Source organism: Cibotium barometz, chromosome 64, assembly GCF_041138505.1.
Source record: "Cibotium barometz isolate CiBa-2024 chromosome 64, ASM4113850v1, whole genome shotgun sequence".
Lineage (NCBI taxonomy): Eukaryota > Viridiplantae > Streptophyta > Polypodiopsida > Cyatheales > Cibotiaceae > Cibotium > Cibotium barometz.
The window spans coordinates 24932463-24954844 of record NC_141109.1 but is presented as its reverse complement, the minus strand read 5'-3'; the positions used below and the strand labels follow the sequence as shown (position 1 = coordinate 24954844).

General features: G+C 44.8%; 1 protein-coding gene across 2 annotated transcripts in view; it reads right to left on the bottom strand.

The window, feature by feature from the left end:
* Window positions 1-21677, bottom strand: part of LOC147603454 (AmmeMemoRadiSam system protein B) — a 42038-nt gene extending 20361 nt beyond the window's left edge. The window contains exons 1-4 of one of the 2 annotated variants that reach the window (XM_086796632.1): window positions 21513-21677; window positions 19599-19683; window positions 19336-19404; window positions 19053-19165 (exon numbers count right to left, since the gene is read on the bottom strand). In XM_086796632.1, coding sequence (XP_086652758.1) covers window positions 19053-19165; window positions 19336-19404; window positions 19599-19683; window positions 21513-21558 — 313 coding nt within the window. In that variant the 5' untranslated portion in view covers window positions 21559-21677. The remainder of the gene's footprint in view (window positions 1-19052; window positions 19166-19335; window positions 19405-19598; window positions 19684-21512) is intronic. The other variant, XM_086796631.1, reaches the window with a different exon arrangement.
* Window positions 21678-22382: the final 705 nt, after the last annotated feature.

Below are 22382 nucleotides of genomic sequence, written 5' to 3'. Positions count from 1 at the left end.
TCCCGTCCAACTGACGGTCCACCGGGAACGTGGGGAGTGTCGGGATCTTCACATGTCTCTCGTCCATCTCAAACAAATCTGCCATTGCGGGGATGTAGTCTGAAAAAGGTGGGTGGGTGGGAACAAAGAAGAACTAAAACCTGCAAGTGGCTGTCCAGCAAATCAGCTTGCCTTCCTCTTGCTTCTCCTCTTCCCGAACAGTCCAAGACAGTCCACCAATCAGCCACAAAACAGTCCCCCTCTTGCTCACACAAATCCCAAGACCTATCTAGAGCCTAGGCTCTGATACCATGTCAGAATACGCAGCGGAGATGATGACCAGATCTGGGAACACGAGCAAAAAAACGCATGCAAAAAAACAGCACAAGAGAGAGAGATGTAGGCGTGTAACTCTGCTCTGATATACACAAGAAGATCCCAAATATGATACAATGAGTGGTATGGCGGTGGGGGCCTATTTATATGCCCCCACATGTGCAGTCGGCCTGCTGTAGGCAGCCGACTGGCCCTGAGAACTCCACGACCAGCACACATCTCCAGTCGGCCAGATCATCAGCAGTCGGCCACCTCCCAGATGCAGTCGTGGACCAGTTCAACAGTCGGCCAGCACATGGGCTGCCTCCCAAGCCACAGAAAAATGGGAAAAAATAGGGGAATAATGCGGGGAGTGAGGAAAAATGATAAAACACCTGATAAGGGCGGGCACACCCACAACAAAGGCCCTGGTGTATAAATCTAGACAGGAGATGACTTCTAACACAGGGATGTGGTCTTTGATGAGCATGTTTCGGTTTCCACTGTTGATGAGCCACCACTTCTTGGAGACCCAAAGGATTCTGATGATGATTCCCAGTCTATTGTTCTAGCTGGACAACCTCACTCAGTTTAGGAGGTTGAGCCTGCAACTGGAGTTGAGGCACCGCAGCAGCAGGAGGCTCCGCGTTCTGTTCGAGTACCCAGGTGGTTAGTGGATAGCCTTCGGGAGTCAGGTGTCATGGAGCTTCCCTCCGAATGGACCACAGAGGACGGACCTCGAAGATCGCACACAGTCCGTGATAAAAGTCATTCAGCGGAGCTTTTACAGGTAAACTATGCTTTGATGTCTCGTATCATGCAAGACAAAGAGCCCACTTCCGTCAAGGAAGCCCTTGCACAGGATACTTGGAGGAAAGCCATGCAGGTGGAATTGGATGCCATTGAGAAGAAGAACACTTGGGAGTTGGTACCAAGGCCGTCGAAACGGTTAGTCATTGGTGTCAAATGGGTCTTTAAGACCAAGTATGCGTCAGATGGGTCGGTGGACAAACACAAAACCAGACTTGTGGCTAAGGGTTATGCTCAGCAGCCAGGCATCGACTATGAGGATACCTTTACACCAACAGCGAGGATGACCACGATTAAGACCGTCCTTGCCCTTGCTTCTTCTCAACGGTGGCCGGTGTATCAGATGGATGTCAAATCTGCATTCCTTAATGGTGAGCTGTAGGAGGAGGTGTATGTTGAGCAGCCTCCAGGCTTTGTGGTTCCAGGATCAGAAGGGATGGTTTACAAGTTAAGGAAGGCCTTGTATGGTCTTAAACAAGCTCCCAGGGCTTGGAATCAGAAGATTGATTCCTTCTTTCTCCGGATTGGATTTCAGAGATCGGTTACAGATCCCAACCTGTATCTCTTTCGAGAACGCGGCATGGTTACGTTAATCATCCTTTATGTGGATGATCTCATTCTCACAGGCGGTCATCTGGAGCACATTAGAGTGACGAAGGCTACCTTGTCAAAGGAGTTTGAGATGACCCACTTAGGCTTACTCCACTTCTTCTTGGGATTGGAGATCTAGCAAACCCAAAGGGGGTTTTTTGTCTCTCGGCAGCAGTATGTTCATGAGTTGCTTGAGGCCTTTGGGATGGAGAACTGCAAGCCTATCACGTCGCCGATGGACCTGAACACGAAGTTGACAATAAATGATCCTTGTGAGCCAGTTGATGCCTCGCTGTACCGGAAGCTAGTTGGTTCATTGATTTGGTTGTTGAACACCAGATTGGACTTGAGCTTTTCTCTGGGGCTATTGAGCTCATTCATACAGACACCGTTGAAGTCTCATTGGGACGCACAATTGCGGATCTTGTGGTATCTGTAGGGAACGAAGGATCTTGGACACAGGAGTGGGATTGATGGATGGAGTCAGACTCCACGAATGGAGTGACTCAGATTGGGGAGGAGATCCAGACACGAGGAGATCCACATCAAGCTACAGTTTTTCTCTCGGCTCAGGAGCGGTTTCATGGAGCAGCAAGAGGCAGCCAACTATTGGCTTGTCGTCGACAGAGGCAGAGTACTGAGCTGCTTGCAGTGCTGCTTGCGAGGTTGTGTGGCTCTACGGAGGTTGCTTGGCGAGCTTGGGTTTCCACAGAAGGAGCCCTTAGTCATCCAGTGCGATAACCAGAGCTATATAGCTATTGCTCGGAACCCGGTCTTCCATGCCCGGACCAAGCACATAGAGATACAATCTCACTTTGTTCGTGGTGAGAAGATCTTGGCTGGTGACATCTTGCTTCTTTATTGTTCGACGGAGGACAATGGGGCAGACCTCTTCCCAAAGTCTCTACCTCAGGCTATGCTCCAATAGCACCCCAGCTCACTGGGGTTGGTTCCACATCCAGGAGCTGAGAGGGGGTGTTAGCAGTCATCTCCTGTCTGTATATTTACACTAGGGCCTCTGTTGTGGGTGTGCCCGCCCGATTTAGGTGTTTTCTCATTTTTTCCCACTCTCCATATTCTTCCCTATTTTTAATTGGGTGTGGGAGGCTGTCCTGTGGCTCTTGGCTGGTCCAGACACTGGCCGACTGGTTCTACTGCTCCCCAACCCTCTCTGTATGCTGGCCGACTGATGGAGGAGCAGGTCGTGGACCTTCTGAGTGATGTCAGATGTCTTTTGTGCAGGCCGACTGGCTATAGGGGCCATATAAAATGGCCCCTTGCCCCCACACACTTTGTATTCTTGTATTCGGGATTTCTTGTGTATATAGCAGAGTTATACGCTTCTCTCTCTCCCTCTCTATTGCTGTGTTTTTCTGCAGTGCACTTGCTCTTGTGTTTTCAGATCTTGTCATCATCTCCACTGCATATTCTAACAGTAGCATCATTCTATAATGTCTTCTTCTTTGTCTGCTTCCAAATGTTAGGCTTGAAGTTGACTTGGCTACGTTGCCGTATAGACGAATCTGAAGGTTCAATCATGAATTCTTTCGATGATACTTGAATAGTATCTACTAAAGTGTTCCGCTTCATAGTGGTGAAGTACTCATCCAAGTTGTTAGAAGAATGTGTGAAATCCTCTGCAATGTTAAAAACATCATCCTCTTGTTTGATATCAACTATTTCATCCCATGTGGATAGGGTTGAAACAAGTGTTACATCCGCTTTTGTAATCTCTGTATCTTCAAAGAAGTCCATTGTTTGTGACTCATCATGTTGAGATAAAGAATCTAAGGACTTTTCAATATCATCTTGTTGTTCTTCTGAAGTCATGCTGGAAGAATCCTCGATGTTGTGATCAACATGAAGTGCATAAGCTACTGCATGTTTTCCTTTATCGGAGCAATCTTCTAAAGTTGAAGGTTCCACATTACGGTTTTGAGGAGCATTGGGTCATTTAGGGCCCAACCATCTATGGTTGCCATTACAAATTGTGCACAATCATGTCTTTTGTTGTTCACAAGAAGGTGAAGCTATTGCAGGATAAGGAGTGCGAGATTGGTCACGTCCAGAGTCTCGTCCACGCTCTGATCCTCGTGGTTGATAAGACTGTTGATGCTTAGAATGATTAAAAGACATCATGTCCTATTGGTGAGATTGCTAGAATGACTGTTGCTAAGAATTGGGTCGAGGTTAAGAACCGTCAAAAGGTTTGTAACCATCACGAACAAATTTATTACCGTTGCCGAAATTAGAAGAGCTTGAGCGACCTTATGACGAAGATCCCCGTTGTGTAACAGGAATATCAGCTATGCATTCAGCCTAGTGAATAGCAGCTCTGCGAGGTCAAATGGGTCATATTTATGAAGATCCGTACGCAACGTGGAGGTAAGTCCCTCGACAAAAGCATGTAGCTTGCCTTCTGCGGACAATGTTGAAATCTGCAGTACCAAGTTGGTAAACTGCGAGACATAACAGGCCAGTGATCCCATTTGGGTCAAATGGCGTAAGCAAGATCGTGCTTAAAAATCCACATTGGCAAGTATGAACTACTTATGAATGATGACATGCTCTAATTTTTCCCACGTTCTGACGATCTTCCCATTAGAGAGTCACCGTTGTCTCACGATAAGAATGCATTGTCTTTCAACAAAGACACGGCGAAGGTAATCTTTTTCGCATCAATGAGATCTAGGGGCTCAAAGTACAAGCAGAGCTTGTACAGCCATCGATCAAGTGTACGCTTATTGCATTGGCTGGAAAAGGACTCGAGATTTAATGTCTTATTTCTTAGTTTTTGATGCTTGTAACAAGCGATAAATAACTTTTAGGTCATCAACTTCTACCTTTGGGGGTACCACGTCTGTGTCTGAAACTGGTACGTCGATTGAAGACGTCGAACTTGCAGGTTGAGAATGTCAAGATGCCATCTCCTGCATCTGCGACGTGAGAGTCTCCAAAGTCTTCTGAAATTGACTTTACATGGCCACCATCTGGGTCTGCATCTCTTGCTGCCATCGGAAGAGAACAAGTTTGTCCTCAATGATTGGTTCCTCCGCCATGATAGGAGATGGAACTGCTGCACTGCAGCTCCTGTTGGCGTTGTTGTGCCCTAGTGAGAACCATCGCTGGGAGAGTCTTCAGCCCGTAGAAGGTAATATTGGCTCCCGAAGAATGTTGAGTCTAGAGAAGAATGAAACGCCGGGTTTCTTGAACACAGAAACCACTTTTTCTTTGATGTGTATTTATATGAGAATCTGGAAGGAACACACCTGATGTATGGTTTTTTTTTTTGTTGTTTTGCAAAACAAGAAAAACCATTGTTGACATACCCACGAATGTGCTACAGAGGACGGGAGGCGGCTGAACTTTTTTTCAATTTGTTACTGCAAAGAAGCACTTGATCGCTCGGGATGGCCGGTTTTGAGAACGTAACAGCGTCTGTTTCTTCTTCTTTTTTTGATGTGCTAGACTACGGCAATTTTGGTTCTTGCTTTGAGTGGTGCACTAGTTATACATTGGTACCCTATCATTTGGCATAGACGAATTCACACCCGGACTTTGTACTCACATTTCCCATTAAGCTCAACAATTCAAATTCAAGGTTCAAAAGGCCACATTTCAGCGAGACTTCATTGTCTCACCTCTTTTGGGGTGTGACATGATTCTCGGCATTCAGTGGTTTAGGGATTATGCACCCATTCCTGATTGGAGGCAAGACACTTTGACAATTGTCGATGGTGTTCTTGAGCATGAATTGATTCACGAGGATAGGAGCATTCCCAGTATTCCACTCATCTCACATTTCCAAGCCCAAAGAGCCATCACAAAAGGAGCCGAATGTGCTTTGATTTATGTCCGTAGCCAGTAATCTATTGTTCAACCAGCAACTCCACATATGCATAATCAACAGCCGTTATAGGCCTCCAAATAGCCAGTCAACAACAATCAAGTCTAGTTTGGACACACACATGAAAACACAGCATTTTATGCTATTTTATGGCCTTTTTGCTTGTCCAAAATATAGGCCAACAGCCCTACAATTGACCGACCACCTCTCTGACACCCTATATAAGTGTGTCTTCAATCCTTGCATAAATCGTATTGGAATTTGGGTGGCTCTGTCTCGGGGACCAACTCAATGCCATGATCCTCAAGATGAGAGGGTGGGAGCTTTGGTGGGAGACTGTCCCTCACCATGATGTCTTGGAACTTTGAAAGGAGACCTGCCAACTTCTTTTCCATGGGGGTTGCTGGTTGAACAGCAAACTGTTAGGCACAGACATAAATCAACCCATTCTCGGCTCTTTTTCTGAGAGCTTGTTGGGCCTGTACATGTGAAATGAGAGGGATTCCTTGAATGCTTCTACCGCTACGGATTATGATGGGCTCAGATAAACCTTCAATGATTGTGAAGGTGTCATGCCGCCAATAAAGAATGGGCACATGCTCTCGGAACCACTAGATGTCAAGAATCATGTCACATGTCATGACATCCTCAAGTGTGAAGGGGGACCAAGGACTAAAATATTTTTAATGTTTTAACCTTGGGTGGCCCCTAGGCATAAGTGACCCTTAGAAAGTTTGATAAATTTTAGAAAGGGGCCACTAGGATATTTTTAGGAAAGGGGCAACTCCACTTTTGGAGGTACACGCCTCTCTCTTCTCTCTCTCTCTTGCTTTTGGAGAGAAGTGGTGCAAGTTGGCTGCGTGGAGGAGAAGGGGAACACAACTGCGTGGAGAGTAGCCGTACAGAACACAGGCCGTACAGAACAGGCGGCTGCAGGTTTACTGGCGGCTGGTACAAGCGGTGCTGGCGACCAGGGTACGGACAGCAGGTACAGTCAGGTACGGTGCAGTTCCGTACAGCTGGTATAGGCGGCGGCTGCTGTACGACAGCTGACACAGGCGGCAATTGTTCACTATTTGGTACAGGCGGCTACAGGTTCAGGCGACTACTGTGCAGGTGCAGACCTATACGGTACAGGGGCTACATGCGGGTACTGTACGGACAGAACAGTACAGTCGCTGCTGGTCATCTGATGCAGACTGGTACAGGCTGGTACGACTGCTACAGACTTTCTGACGCAGGCGCCTGCAGGTCCACTGACGCATGCAGGTACAGTCCTGTACGGACGGGTACAGGCGGGTACAATCCGGTTCAGTCCAGCAGTTCAGGCGATGCATCAGTCAGGCGGCTGCAGGGAGAAAAGTACAGACAAGCTGCTGCAAGTACAGACTGGTACGGTCAGTCCCTCTGGTGCAGAACTGCGCATAATTAGTAAACTCTGAACATATCTTTCTTTCTTTCTTTCCACTGGCTTATGTCTGCTACAGAGTTGTTTCTTCTGGCCCTTTGTGAGAGGAAGGGTATAGCCGTTTGAAGGGTGGAAACAGAGACTCGACAGTGGATTGGTATTTAGGCTGAGTTTGCAGCCATGAACATGGAACAGCCAGATGTGTGCTCAAGGCTGCCCTGTTGAATTGTCTTGGTTGATTAGAGGGAAACACAGTGTCACGTGCATCCCGCACTTGGATGCCACGTAGACATACTGTACAGAAGGTGCAGGACCTGGGATGGTGAACTGATCCCATGTGAGCCCAGTCCGGGACGAGTCAGCCAGGGATCCATCTCAGTTGTCCGAGGTCAGGTGTGCATTGTCCTGCACATGCGTCCAAGGTCAGGTGTGCACTGTCCTACACATGAAGCAGTGCCAGTCCGCGCTGTGAGTCTCCCTCTGGAATGATGTCAGATGTTCTGTGTATCTGGTTTGCAACTGGATGCCAGGCCTCTGTAGGCATGTAGGTTTGCATGTAGAGATGGGGCCAGCCCATAGGGCTACCCCAGTGCGAAGAATTTGCACTTGCACTCTTAGTATGGGCATGGGGGAGGTGTAGAACCACCCCCAAGGGGGCTAGGAGGGCCCAAGCTTTGCCCACCAGCCATGGCTTGGGCTGGAAGGGCTGTCGGCCAGCCCTAGGGCTGCTGGACAGGCAGCCGACAGGGTTAGAAACCCTACCCAGCCAGTCGGCCAGGTGTGGGGGGCAGTCCCACACCCATGCGCATGGTGCCCAGCAGCCTGGAATCTGTCCAGCAAGCAGGCGTAGGCTGAACAGCATTTATTAGAGTGTGAAAGCATTTTATTAATAAGACACAGTCGTGGAGCTTCCTGAAGCCAGCCGACTGGATGCTATGTGGAGTATAAATACCCCAGCCCATAATCCATGAATCCATCTCATAATTCACCAAGTGCTCCAAGGAAACAAGGGCCAGGACAGCCAAGAACTTGCTAAAGCAAAGGGGTGAAGGACTGAAGGTCAAGGGCAGGTTTTCCAGCCAAGAAAAGGTCAAGTACTTTGTATTTGTTTTCAGATATACATCATTCTAATAAAGCAAATACACCATCCGTGGTGGGGGCCCTACAGAGGGTAATTGGGACCCAATACTGTGTCCTCTCCATCTCCCCCTTCTCTCTCTATTTTTCTATACATCGTCTTTCAGTTTTGTGCGTTAATTCCGTCGCGAAAAGAGTGCTGATTTCTGAGTTTTGAAGTACCGATCCTTCTCCGAAGCTTCCGCATATTACACACAGTGTGTTGCTTTTGTGGGACACAGATCTGTATGTGAATCCTCTATGCTAAGAGGCCTTGAGGGCTGCCAGATTGGACATGCAAGTTTACTTTCTTTGACTAGCTTTGTTGTTTTCAGTTATACATTTCATTGAATTTGAATAAAGAAATACCGAAAGGGGCGCCAAGCTTTGGGGCCAACAGGTGTCGATTTCCTTTTAGTTCTGGAGCATTCTAGCTCCTGCTAATTTGTTATTTGTTTGGACTACAATTGGAAGGGTGACTGCTAGTCTACCGCACTTTGGTTTCTAGCAGAGGCCGGTTTCAAGGTTCCGTTGCCGGGACCCATCATCAACTTTCTTAAGGGGGTGAGCTCGTGGTTGTCTCGAGGAAAGTCATTGCTGAAAAATTCAGCAACATGTCAGCCAGAAGATGAATATTTTTATGATGAAAAGAAAGAGCAAGAGGCCTCTCTTGAGAGAAATGAATCTGAGGATATTCTTGCAGGAGAACAGGCTGCAGTAGATGCACAATATGAGGATGTAACACAGCCAGAAGACATGCCTAGTAAAGAGGAAGATGATGCTCACTTTAAAAATCGTTTGGCAGGTGTAATGGATGTGTTTATGCACCTCACTCAAAGTGAGAAGTTTGCTGAATTTATGAGATCCCGTTCTGAGCCTGAAAAGAAGAAGAAGAAAGTGCGTTCTAAGAACCCACCTCAGGGCAATAGTGGTGCCTTCCCACAAGATCCATCTTTTGGACAGTTTCCGAACATGCAACATACTTTTGGAGCCAACTCACAGAGTTCCTTTTTCGGACAGCCATCTATTCCTCAGCAGTCTATGCATCCAGGCTATTTTGGTGGTGGCTCTGTGTTCCAATCCATGACTGGGGGTTATCCTCCAGGAGGCATGGGTTTTCCAGGGAATTTTGGAGCTAGTTTTCAGCCTGGTATGCAAGGGAATATGTATGGTGGTATGCAGTCCGGAATGCAAGGAAACATGTTTGGGGGCATGCAGCCCGGAATGCAAGGAAACATGTATGGGGGCATGCAGCCCGGTATGCATAATGGTATGTTTGGAAACATGGCTGGAATGTATGGAATGCCAGGGGTGATGCCTATGGGTAAGGCGAAGGATTATAAGGAAGGGGGAGCTGCTGTGAAATTTGACACATTCAGTGGGGCCAAAGATAAGCTAAAGGCACTTACCTTTTTACAGCAGTTTGATGCTGCTTTTTCTGGTGGGAATTACACGAAATCCTCTAAGGTGAGAAAAGCTGCGACTTTTCTCAAGGGCAATGCATTGCAGTGGTGGTCCACTCTTCTTTTACAGAGCATAGCACCATCTACTTGGGTACAGTTTTAAGCAGGTGTTCTCTTCCGTATGGCTCACATCTACTTTTGAGGTGGATGTAATGACAGCATGGCACAAGTTGGATGCATCAAAGTGTGAAAATCTTGAGGATTATAATAAGAAGTTTTGGGAAGCTTTACTCCTAGTTACTTCTTATCGTGCAGTGCCTTTGTCTGAGCAGGTGGAGAAGTATTATTGTGGGCTGCCCAAGGAAGTGCGTGACTATTGCATAAAGACTTGAGTAACAAATATGTCGCAGATGATAGAGAATGCTATGACAGCAAATGCGTTACTCATTTGGAGTCTCATCTGGATTTAAAGGAAGTAAAAGCTCGAGCAAGAAATCTGAACAGTCAAGGCATGCTTCACGTGATGCAAAAGGGTCTACAAAGAAGCGGTATAAAAAGTTACCAATGCCCAAGAGAACTCCTGAGGAGAGACAGACTTTGATGGATGCTCGGAAATATTTTTACTGTACAGAAGAGGGACATATGTCTTTTAATTGTCCCAAGCGTAAGTCCCAAAAGGACTCTCACACTAAAGGGGAGCCCAAGTCTAAGAAACCAAAACCTTCTACAGGGTTAGTTCCTGATCTTGTTGGGGAACAGCCAGGTGGTGAAGAGACTGAGTTGTACAGGGCATGGGGCAAAGTGAGAGATCAAAATGCCTTGATTTTCTTTGACACAGGTGCTAGAGCCAACTTTATTTCACAGGATTTGGCTGGCCGATTGGGGATTCGTGCAGAGGAGATGGGGCCTTTGTATGAGGCTAATATGGCTTGTCCTGGGTATGCAGAACCCGTTACTCCTATTATTGGGAAGCTTAGGCTTCATGTGCAGGGTTATGTGGACAGTGAGGAGTTTTTCATCATGCCACTTGATGGATGTGATGTTTTGTTGGGTACGCCATGGTGCCATAGAGTACATGCGGTGGTGGATACATACAATAGGAAGATTACTTTGACTCATAGAGAGAAAGAACATATTTTGGATGTAAAGCTAAAAGGGGAATCTGTTCCTATTGTATCAGCTTCGGCAATTTCATCAGTAATGAAAAAGCATCTTTCCGCGTACTTGATTTTTGTAAAGGATGCAAAAGATGATGAGTCTAAATCTAATTTGTCTATATTAGATAAAGACAGGACTGATTTCTTACGTGAGTTCCACGATTGTTTTTCCGAGTCATTGCCAGGAGAGCTTCCTCCGGAAAGGCCAGAAGATCATGCTACTGATCTAATTCCGGGTAGTACTCTACCAAATAGACCGTCGTACCATGTTAGTGCAGCCCAACAAGAAGAAATTATGAGTCAGATACAGGAGTTGTTGAATAAAGGGTTGATACAGCTTAGCTCATCACCCTTTTGCTCACCTGTGCTCTTAGTGCAAAAGAAAGATGGTTCTTGGCGCATGTGTATTGATTACAGGGCGCTGAACAAGAATACCATCAAGAATCGATTCCCTATTCCGAGGATCGATGACATTTTGGACCGCTTACAGGGCTCCACAGTCTTTAGTCGGATAGACTTGAAAAGCGGGTATCATCAAATACGTATTAGACCCGAGGATGTGCATAAGACAGCATTTCGAACCACTTTTGGGTTACATGAGTTCTTGGTTATGCCCTTTGGTTTGACAAATGCACCTGCCACATTTAACAGAATGATGGACAGGATTTTCCGGCCTCATAGACCGTTTGTGGGCACATTCTTTGATGATATGATTGTGCATTCACACACTGAGGAGGAGCATAGGAGGCATTTGGCTATTGTGTTTGAAGAACTCCGGAAGCATAGGCTGGTCATTAATGGCAAGAAGAGTGAGTTCTTCTTGCAAGAGATACACTTCTTGGGGCATATTGTGTCTAAGCATGGAGTCCGTATGGATCCTTCCAAAGTGGAAGCAATTCTTAATTGGCCAGATTTGAGGACCGTGCATGATGTACGCAGCTTTTTGGGATTGTGTTCCTATTACAGGCGGTACATACGATATTTTGCTGAAATTGCTTCGCCTCTTCATGCCTTAACAAAGAAGGCAACTCCGTTTAGATGGGCTGATCAGGAAATTACAGCCTTTAAAAAGCTTAAAGAAAAGCTTACTTCGGATCCCGTATTGGTATTACCGGATCTCCGAAAGGCTTTTGTTGTCCAATGTGATGCATGTGGAAACAGCATTGGAACAATTCTCATGCAGGAAGGACATGTGATAGCCTATGAGAGTCGAATATTGCAGAATGCCGAGAAGCATTTACAGGTTTATGAGAAAGAGATGCTGGCTGTAATTCATGCTCTTTCTACATGGAAACATTATTTACTTGGGGCTGATTTCACTGTGCAGACAGATCATCAGACCTTGCGTTATTTCCTCACGCAAACTAAACTTTCTGAGAAGCATATGCGATGGGCCAACTTTTTGTCTATGTTCCACTTCCAGATTGTGCATGTGGAAGGCAAAAAGAATGTTGTGGCAGATGCTTTGTCACGCAAGCCACACATCTCAGCAGATTCACTTGCTTATCAACATGAGCTTGATGAGATGAAAGAGCAGTATGCCCATGATGAGGATTTTGGAAGGTTCTATGATCAAATGTCTGAGGGTCAGCGGCATGACCAGACAATTACGACTCAAGGTTATGATTGAAAGTCATGCTCCACCGTATGCAGGTCATAGAGGTATTGACGCCACAGTAAAAGCAGTTGAGACTTTCTTTTACTGGCCAACCTTGAGAAGAGATGTTGATGCTTTTGTTAGGCAATGCATCGTATGTCAGAAGGTGAAGTTTGACCGTCAAAAGACACCAGGGTTCCTTCAGCCTTTACCTATTTCAGATAGACCATGGGAGAGCATTGCCATGGATTTTATATTTGATCTTCCACGTACACAAACGGGGAATGATGGCATTTGGACTATCATATGCAAGTTCAGTAAGCAGGCTCATTTCATTCCCGTGCGTAAAACGATCAAAGTTGATCATATGGTGAAGTTGTTCATGGCAAACATCTTCAAGTATCATGGCTTGCCTTTGTCTATCATTAGTGACCGTGATCCACGGATGACAAGTTTATTCTGGAGAGGGTTGTTTGACAACATGGGTACAACTCTCAAGTTTTCATCTTCATTTCATCCACAAACAGATGGTCAATCGGAAGAGGCTAATTCTACAGTGTTAGATCTTCTTAAGTGTTATGTGTCAGAGCACAAGCAACAATGGGAAAAGTATCTTCCTTTGGTGGAGTTTGCATATAACAACACCGTCCATACCTCGACGGGCAAGGCGCCTTTTGAGATTGTGGAAGGAGGGAAGAAGGTACCACCTATTTTGCACACAAAGGATAAGATCTTTGAGGCTGATCAGTATGAACATGGATGAAGCTTATCGGAGAGTTAAGTTGGCACTCCAGAAAACTCAGCAAAAGCAAAAGAAAGCAGCAAACCGTCACAGACGTGCATTAGAGTTTGCATTGGGTGATTGGGTTCTTTTGCGATTTGAAAAAGCTAGGCTCAAGAAGATGAAGGGTAAAGAGCGCTTATTCCCTAAGTTGAGCATGCGTTATTATGGACCTTTTCAGGTATTGGAAAAGATTGGTGAGGTGGCCTATCGCTTGAAGCTACCAGATCACTGGAGGATTCACAATGCATTTCATGTGAGTCTACTTAGACCTTTCCATGGGGATGTGCCTGAGGATGTATCAGATGAGACTCAGTCGAAAGTTGAGGAACTTGATGAGGTTCTTATTCCAGAGCAGATACTGGCACATAAGGAAAGAAAGGTACGAGGTAAAGTTTCCCGTCGCTATCTTGTGAAGTTCAAGAACTATTCACTGATGGATGCGAAGTGGATGGAGGAAGGTGACTTAACACATTCACCTCAGGTTTTGCAGCTTTATCTCGATGCCTTTGAGTTGGAGCTGACTCTTGTTACGGCTCATTCAAGTTCAGCACAGCATGGGTCTGAAGCATTGCCTAATGCTCAAGAGGGGGGTAGCACCTCCACTCCCTTGATACAGACACGCTCCGATGACATCTAGAGGTCGCTTGGTGCAGCTTTTTGTTTCACCCGAAGGTACTGATGGCTGACAGTACATCTGTTTATGGGACTTCTATGATATGTGTACTAGTCACATTGGATATTGTGGTTGTGTATGGTTCACAGTGGTATACAACTTGGACTACTACTACACCATTGGTTTGCAGTGAATGTTGTTACATATGCATGGCTTAGAGAGATTGGGACGCTGATCTTGCCATATTGTACATTTCACTTTGGATATTTTGCTATATCACCAGATTGCAATCGAGGACACTTGCCATTTTTCAAGAGGGGGTATGTCATGACCCTGTGAAAGTGGAACAGCATGAGTGTCAGCATGGTGGTTGGTGAGCAAGATAAATATTTAATGATTCATATTTGGGTGCCCGGACAAATGGTATTATGTGTGGACATCCTCAAGTGTGAAGGGGGACCAAGGACTTTAATATTTTTAATGTTTTAACCTTGGGTGGCCCCTAGGCATAAGTGACCCTTAGAAAGTTTGATAAATTTTAGAAAGGGGCCACTAGGATATTTTTGGGAAAGGGGCAACTCCACTTTTGGAGGTACACGCCTCCCTCTTCTCTCTCTCTTGCTTTTGGAGAGAAGTGGTGCAAGTTGGCTGCGTGGAGGAGAAGGGGAACACAGCTGCGTGGAGAGTAGCCGTACAGAACACAGGCCGTACAAAACAGGCGGCTGCAGGTTTACTGGCGGCTGGTACAGGCAGTGCTGACCTGTACGGTACAGGGACTGCATGCAGGTACTGTACGGACAGAACAGTACAGTCGCTGCTGCAGGTCATCTGACGCTGACTGGTATAGGCTGGTACAGCTGCTGTGCAGACTTTCTGACGCAGGCAGCTACAGGTCCACTGACGCATGCAGGTACAGTCCTGTACGGACAGGTACAGGCGGGTACAGTCCGGTTTAGTCCAGCAGTTCAGGCGGTGCATCAGTCAGGCGGCTACAGGGAGAAAAGTACATACAGGCTGTTGCAAGTACAGATTGGTACGGTCAGTCTCTCTGGTGCAGAACTGCGCATAAAAATTGGTAAACTCTGAACATATCTTTCTTTCTTTCTTTCCACTGGCTTATGTCTACTACAGAGTTCTTTCTTCTGGCCCTTTGTGAGAGGAAGGGTATAGCAGTTTGAAGGGTGGAAATAGAGACTGGACAATGGATTGGTATTTAGGCTGAGTTTGAAGCCATGAACATGGAACAGCCAAATGTGTGCTCAAGGTTGCCCTATTGAATTGTCTTGGTTGATTAGAGGGAAACACAGTGTGTTGCTTTTGTGGGACACAGATCTGTACGTGAATCCTCTATGCTAAGAGGTCTTGAGGGCTGCCAGATTGGACATGCAAGTTTACTTTCTTTGACTAGCTTTGTTGTACTCAGTTATACATTTCATTGAATTTGAATAAAGAAATACCGAAAGGGGCGCCAAGCTTTGGGACCAACAGGTGTCAATTTCCTTTTAATTCTGGAGCATTCTAGCTCCTGCTAATTTGTTATTTGTTTGGACTACAATTGGAAGGGTGACTGCTAGTCTACCGCACTTTGGTTTCTACCAGAGGCCGATTTCATCACACCTCAGAAGTGGTGAAAGTTGAAACAATGAAATCTCACTTGAACATGGCCTTTTGAACATTAAACTAAAACTATTGAGCTTTATGAGTGATATGTGTGTGGAGACCAGGTGTAAACCTGTCCACGACTAAATTATGAGACACTAATGTGCAATTCATCTTCTTAGCCAACTATGGAGAGATGGCGTCATCTAAGTTGCCCATATCAAATAGAACAATGACTTGTCGTCCCTTTGTTCTGCCCTTCAATATCGCCCTCCCTCTTATCATCAAATACCACTAGGGGTACTAGATTCAAAGAGGGTAATAGTTGTATGGCATTCGTGTTTGAAGATGGACGGGTGGAAGTGGCTTGAATGGGCGGCCACTGTGGAGGAGGATGCTTTGGTGGCTTTATAAGCTTGTAACTTAGTGCAGTCGTTCTTACCGTGGCCTACTTGATGACAGAAAAAACGACGTCTGGTACCACTTTTTCTCCTCTGGCTAGGGATAACCTCCAGTAATGCCCTCCTTGGCCTTCTCCTTAGGCATCTTTTTAGGCTTAGCCTTTGTGGTTTTCTTGGTGCCTGAGATGCTCTAAAACTTATTATCCTTACTATCTTTACTGTTCTGAGTACCCTTATTCAGCTAGGATGAAGACTGTTGCTGCTGCTGGGGTTTGGGACTAATCTGGGCCTGCTTAGGCCCAGCTTAGCATCATCTCTTGATTTGTGCCACATTCAAAGTCTGGTCATAAGACTGAGGCTCAAAATTGCGAACAGGAAACCTAATGTTCATATCTAGCCCTCTGAGAAACTGTTTCAACTTCTCGTCTTCCGTCTTCCCCAACTGTTGTGCCATGGTGATAACCTTATTGGAATTTGGAATAAGTCAACACAGGTGACCCATTCTAGGAGAATTTGTAAAACTCATCCTTCAAATTGGTCATGTATTGGGGTGGAAGGAACCTTGCTTTGAGGTCCAACACAAAAGTCTCCCATACGTAATGGGTCGTGCCTATGGTTAGATTTGTATGGAGACCTGACCAATGCTACCACCAAGTAATAGCTTCTACTGTGAGGTGTGGAGCCGCCAAATGGGCTTTGTCTTGTAGATCTGAAACTTGCTTTGAGGTCCAACACAAAAGTCTCCCATACGTAATGGGTCGTGCCTATGGTTAGATTTGTATGGAGACCTGACCATACTGTGTAATTGCATAATGATCACACTTACCATCATACTTACAGAATTTGGTTGAGCTCGTATAACCGTGGTTAATGGAGCAGATTAGGTACTACATGGCTTCCCGATCTAGCTTATGTTGGTAATCTTATGCCCCGCGTTCTACCTGGCGCCAATCTTTAGCCTCCTTGTGTTTGGCTTCCTCTATCTGTCGTGCCTTATAAAGTTCCCGTCTTCTTTGTTGCTCTGTGAGAAGAAGCATGTGCTAAAATTTTTGGGAACCCTGCTCTCTATAGGTTGTTCTTTTTTTTCTTTTGCTTCTTTTGCTTGTTGTAGTTGTAGCCTGAGTAACCTATTTTGCTCCATTAGCTCTTGAAGAAGTATATTTGTGCTTTGTGGAAGCATTTCTTCTTTTCTTGTGTCTCCAGGGACACTTTCTTCTACAATCACGTCTTCGTGGACACTTTCTTCTGCAATGATGCCTTCTTAGTAACTTCTTTCTTCTTCTCCTAACATGCTGAATGGCTGAGTGGTTTTTCCTTAGTTTTACCATTCACGGATTTTCTCTCACTTAGGTAGTCAAGCGGGGTCACAACCAAAAGCTCTGATACCAATGTAACATGCAATTGGCTAGACCGTGTAACACACAGCAAGACCTTCTTTATACCTTTATGTAGTGAGCATGAAGTAATCCACTTAAATCTTTTCTACACAAGAGGTAGAGCTGAAGAGAGAGAGAGAGAGAGAGAGAGAGCAAACATGACACCAGATTCGGTCCCAATATACCCACTAAAGGGCCCCCTTCCGCAAGCAGGAGTATTTGCTACTAAACCATCAAGCGATATGAAGCCAACTTTGAAGCCTCTTCGGACAGCCTTATGCACACCCAAATCTGCTGAGGGAGATGCACTACTAAAGGCTGGCCAGTTATATATAAGGGATTCTCTCGTAACCCCCCTTTGTGCAAAAGGAGTAGTCTAAGCTTTCTACCTGCTCTTTGCTATTTTCTCTGTATGTGTGTGTGTGTGTGTGTGTTGTGTGTGTGTGTGTGTGTGTGAGAGAGAGAGAGAGAGAGAGAGAGAAGAGGTTAGTTTGGGTTAGTTTGATTCATAGTTCATGTTCCTATCTACGCTTCGGGGCTGCCTATGGACTGAAGCACTAGGTGCTTGGCTGAGATTTATGCATGTAAAAGACCCAAGGTCTTTACACATACATATTTGCACTGTTTTCTATGACTGAAGAATGATTTATGAGATAGTTTATGCAATGAAATGAGGGGCTGCTTATACAGCGCCTTGTGCTGCTGGTCAGTGGATGATAACTGCTGTCGGCCACTTTTAAATGCCCATGACCTGCTGATATAAGCATTAAATGCTGGCGCTTTTGTCTTGTGTGAGGCCTAGTTGATGTGGCACCACTTGATGCTGGCCGACAGGGTTCCTAGGCCCTAAAGGTATGCCAACTAGGTCTTAGGGGCTGCCTGATGGGCTGGCCCATAAACCCATGCACCTAAACTTACATGCTGATGTTTGCTTTGTGTATGCACCTAATGAAATGACTTAACATGCCCACCTAAATGCTTGTTCTCCAAGTGGGTTAAGGGACTGACCCTGACATCTAAGGCTCGGTGTCCCGGACTAGGGCTCACAACGGGGTAATGGCACACAACAAATATTCCTAAAAAGGTAACTAAATTTCTGTACAAGTATAGCACTGTTATGAGCCAGTGTGTCACAGTGCATGGTGCATGTGACACTATCGTATGATGTAACGTTGTAACATGGGTGCTGTGAGGAAGCGTGATTGTGATTGATTGATTTGCGATTAGCACCTAATCATCGACTTGAACCCATGCAACAAACTGCTTCTTCTTCATGTTAGATGACCTAATCAACCTTGTATTACTTATCATGAAATATGTACAATGATGAACTAGAGATACTCAATGGTAGCACAGCTCCTTACCTCTCAATGGGCTACTTTTTAAAAGGAATTGAATCTAGGAAAATAATTAGAATCCAGTCCTTATGAGGCATTGCCTTTTTATGAAAACCATGCATGCAAGATTTGTGACTTCCATTCTTTCCTGTTACTGGATATGTTTACCCAATGATGGTATCAGTGTCAACTGGCTGTAGGCTTCAAAGGCTTGTTTGCTTTTGGAATCTGGTGAGTTGGGGCTCTCCAATGAATTTTTTCAATTGAGATGGATATGACATGCACCCGCATGAAGAATGCACAGAGCTCGCCTATTTTTTGTTTACCAACTATATTTACATTTACTGAAGGCATCCTCCAATCCTATCTGAGAGTTGACCAGTAGCAGTATGGCAGATTTGGTGGGCGTAGTACAGCACGACCATCAAAGGCTCAGCAACACTTCAAGTAGAGGTCATATGTGTTATCTTATCCACACTCTTCACAGCTGCTGGAAGGGCATCCACGGCAGCTTCAAGGCTGTGTAGGAGAGGCAGTAGGCTTTTCTATGCACTTGGAGCTTTGAGCCTTTCTTGACCAGAGGCATGGGCAGTATCAAATGGCATTACCGCCCCCCTGTGTGGCTATCCATCCCCCTTTCTCTTTATTAATGGAAGGGGCTACAATATACAAGCGAATAAAATTTTAAGACAAAAATAGCATCAAATTACAATACTTACCTTCGATGTCAATGGGTAGATCACCCAAAGGAGTTTTGTAAACTGAAGCCTTGGAGAGTGCACATTTGCATGTATAATAGTGATGTGACGGCCCAAGGAGGAACACTCGTGCTCTGGGAAGCTCCAAAATTTTAGAATTATCACTCATAAATAGGTTGTAGGTGCTGTTGAGTCAACTGTTTGATAAGGACTTCAAATAAAGCACTAACACTTGTACCCCATAGATTAACTACAGTTTACATACAACATAAAATTACTATTGGTCTCATATAACCAACCATACATGCTTGCAGGATCTATGTTTGCAAAGGCAAACGCTGCACACTGCCCGGAATAACGATACCCAGCATGCCTGCACACGGCAGAACAAATGTATGCACATGTCAACCGAGAATGTGCAGGTAATGTTCGGATTAGGGCATAACTGTACACGGCAATCCATCAAAGCATATTTTTTGCCAATCATCACAGAATTTGCATACCTACAAACTAGATAATTGTTTCAGCAATAAGAGTCCATAAAAGGTGACCAGATTTTGATCTTACGGTGCTATCACAGCCCTTGCATTTGATGATTTGGGCAACCCACATCCCTGCAACCATGTGTCCAGCTCTGACCCAAGTTCAGTGGCTGTTGCGGGCACATCACAAAAAGAAAACCAAACGATATTAGTCTTTACCTTTTTTACAGTATAGAGGGAATTTAGTGAGAAACATCACCTTGCATAAAGCAGAGAAGCCACATAAAATGGCAGGCCAAAGTGGGCCTCACACACTACCCCACTGAACATACAAAGATTCTTTTTGTCACTGTTTTTGGAAGAGTAGACAACATGGAGGATCCCTCTCTTGGTTTGGTTACATGTACATGGTCATCTTGCTGTCAATCAGTCACAAGAAATTCACCCATTTGCCCTCATTATAACCATTGCGTAAAGATCCTTCTATTAGTAGAAAAATAGGAAAAGCAGATACCAAACCTCCGTAGAGGAGATAAAATGTATGAAAAGAGGGATTTGCTCCCTCCATGTGGCAAGCTGCATGGCATATTTGTAAGGCTAGATGTCTGCATGCTACTGAGGGTATCCATACTTCCCTTCAAAGAGGGGGAAACAGCCTGACAGACTATAGCCAGCATAGCCGCATGGCATGCTTTGGAGATGAGATGTCTACGTGTCCTTAGGGGTATCCCTACTTCCCTTGAAGAATGCCTTCCTCGTATTTTAGTAAATTTTTATCAATGATCTCAAAGGCATTTATGACGGACTTCCAAAACATCTGCTGCTACATAGAGGCCTAGAGCAGAGTGTCTATCTTACTGATACCATGATTTGATTGGAGAGGTAGCAGCACATAAAAGATTGGCTTACCTATGACTAATCTACTTCTGTACCCATTATCAGGTTGGCTTAGCATACTCAGAATGACTTAGCCACGGTTAACTTGTAGGAGTTTTTTTCTGTACCCAGAATGGCTTTGCCATGGCTAGCTTGTAGAAGTCTTCTTGTGTCCCCATTTGCTGTTAGGTCTATTCATAAAAGTTCTTCTATCTAATGCTGGATTTCTTTTTGCTCTAGCATATTGACTCTATAAGGTGTAGTTTCTGTACAATCTTGCTCTGTGGTCATGCCTAACCAGAACCTTGCTAGCCTAATTTCCCAGTCTTCTTCCTCCAAGTTTACTTGGGCCATATGCCTGGAGAACATTGGAGATGTAACGATTTTGTAGCTTCTCTTGAATAATCTCTTTGGCTTCTCTTTGTTTTGGGATCTTGGAGGCTTCCTCCTTTAGTATGGATGCAACACTTAACATGTAAATGGAGGTTATCTCCTTGCCATCTGCCATGGTGTGTCTCATCCCAGTCTTCTTTGGAAGAATGTCCATAGTTGCCAGAATATGCATCCAATTCTTAGAATCTTCCAGCTCTAGCTCTGGGAGCAGAGCAAATTCCAAACTTTCACTCTTCTTCCAGTGTTTTATTGCACGCAGGATGGATCAGCCATGGCTAACTTGTAGGAGTCTTCTTGTGTGCCCATTAGCAAGATGGATCAGCCATGGCTAATTTGTTGGAGTCTTCTTGTGTGCCCATTAGCAGGGATCAGCCATTGCTAGCTAACTTGTAGGAGTCTCCTAGTATGCCCATTAGCAGGATGATCATCCATGGCTAACTTGCAGGAGTCTTCTTGTGTGCCCATTAGCAGGATAGCTGAGCCATTACTAACTTGTAAGTGTCTAGTTGTGTGCCCGAATGGCTTAGCCATGGCTAACTTGTTCCCGTATGCAGGCTAAGCCAAGACTGGGAGCCATCTCCTCCTGTACTTGCTCAGAGACATGGCAATTGATTTCTGATTATGTCTATGGATTCCACAAGACACATGTAATTTGTGAGGATGGATTTCATTAAACTAATGCTAAGAAGATGCATTGAGGGTTAATTAAAGATATAAACTAGGAAAATACCATCATCTGTGTACCAAGAGCCCGCATGAGAGGCTTGCCTGTCCATGGTCGCGCCCCTCTCTCTCTCTCAGCCCCGCTTCAAGCAAGGTATGTATTTGTTTTCTGATAACCTTAGTAAAGGTACCCCTCCACGTCTAAATATATAATTATTAGTTTAACCTTATGATTTGATCAAAGTTTCAAACCTTCTGGATTCCTTTGGCTCATAAGTTATCCTACATATTACAAAAGCATCATGGCATTTTCATGTGATGGAACATTTGACAAAATCACACTAGAGGCTTAATTAATAATTGAGCTTTATTGGATATACTACTTTGGAATTATTGCACCATCTCAAGCATAAAAATTGGGCAAGGTATGATTCATAAAAGTAAGTAGCTCATTAGCTACCTTAATCACCAAGCTCTTAGGCAATTCTCGATAAAAACGTTTACAAACTATGAAACCATAGTGTTGTCTCCAGACACACTAATCCTATTAACACAACTTTAATAAACTCTCTCTCTCTTTTGAGTTTTCTACACCTAGGTGTCACATACTTTACAATGTAGAAGATTCCAATTTTATTGCATCGGTTTAGCCTTATTATTTAGCATGGCCTACTCACATCCTTTCACTTGCGTGCTAAAACTATCTCTTATTACATATAAAGTGATTTCAAGTCACTTGCGTCCCACCTACTAGAGGTATCACATTTTGGTTTTCTCTTGTGTGCTGTCTTTTCATGTTGCTTTTGTAAAATCATGAGCATTACTGATATTGGCTAAAGTGAAAGATTTATGCATACACACCAGATTTTTCCAAAAAATATGTTGAACGTACATTTCAACATGTGCATCTGCATATATGTATATGTGTATGTCATTA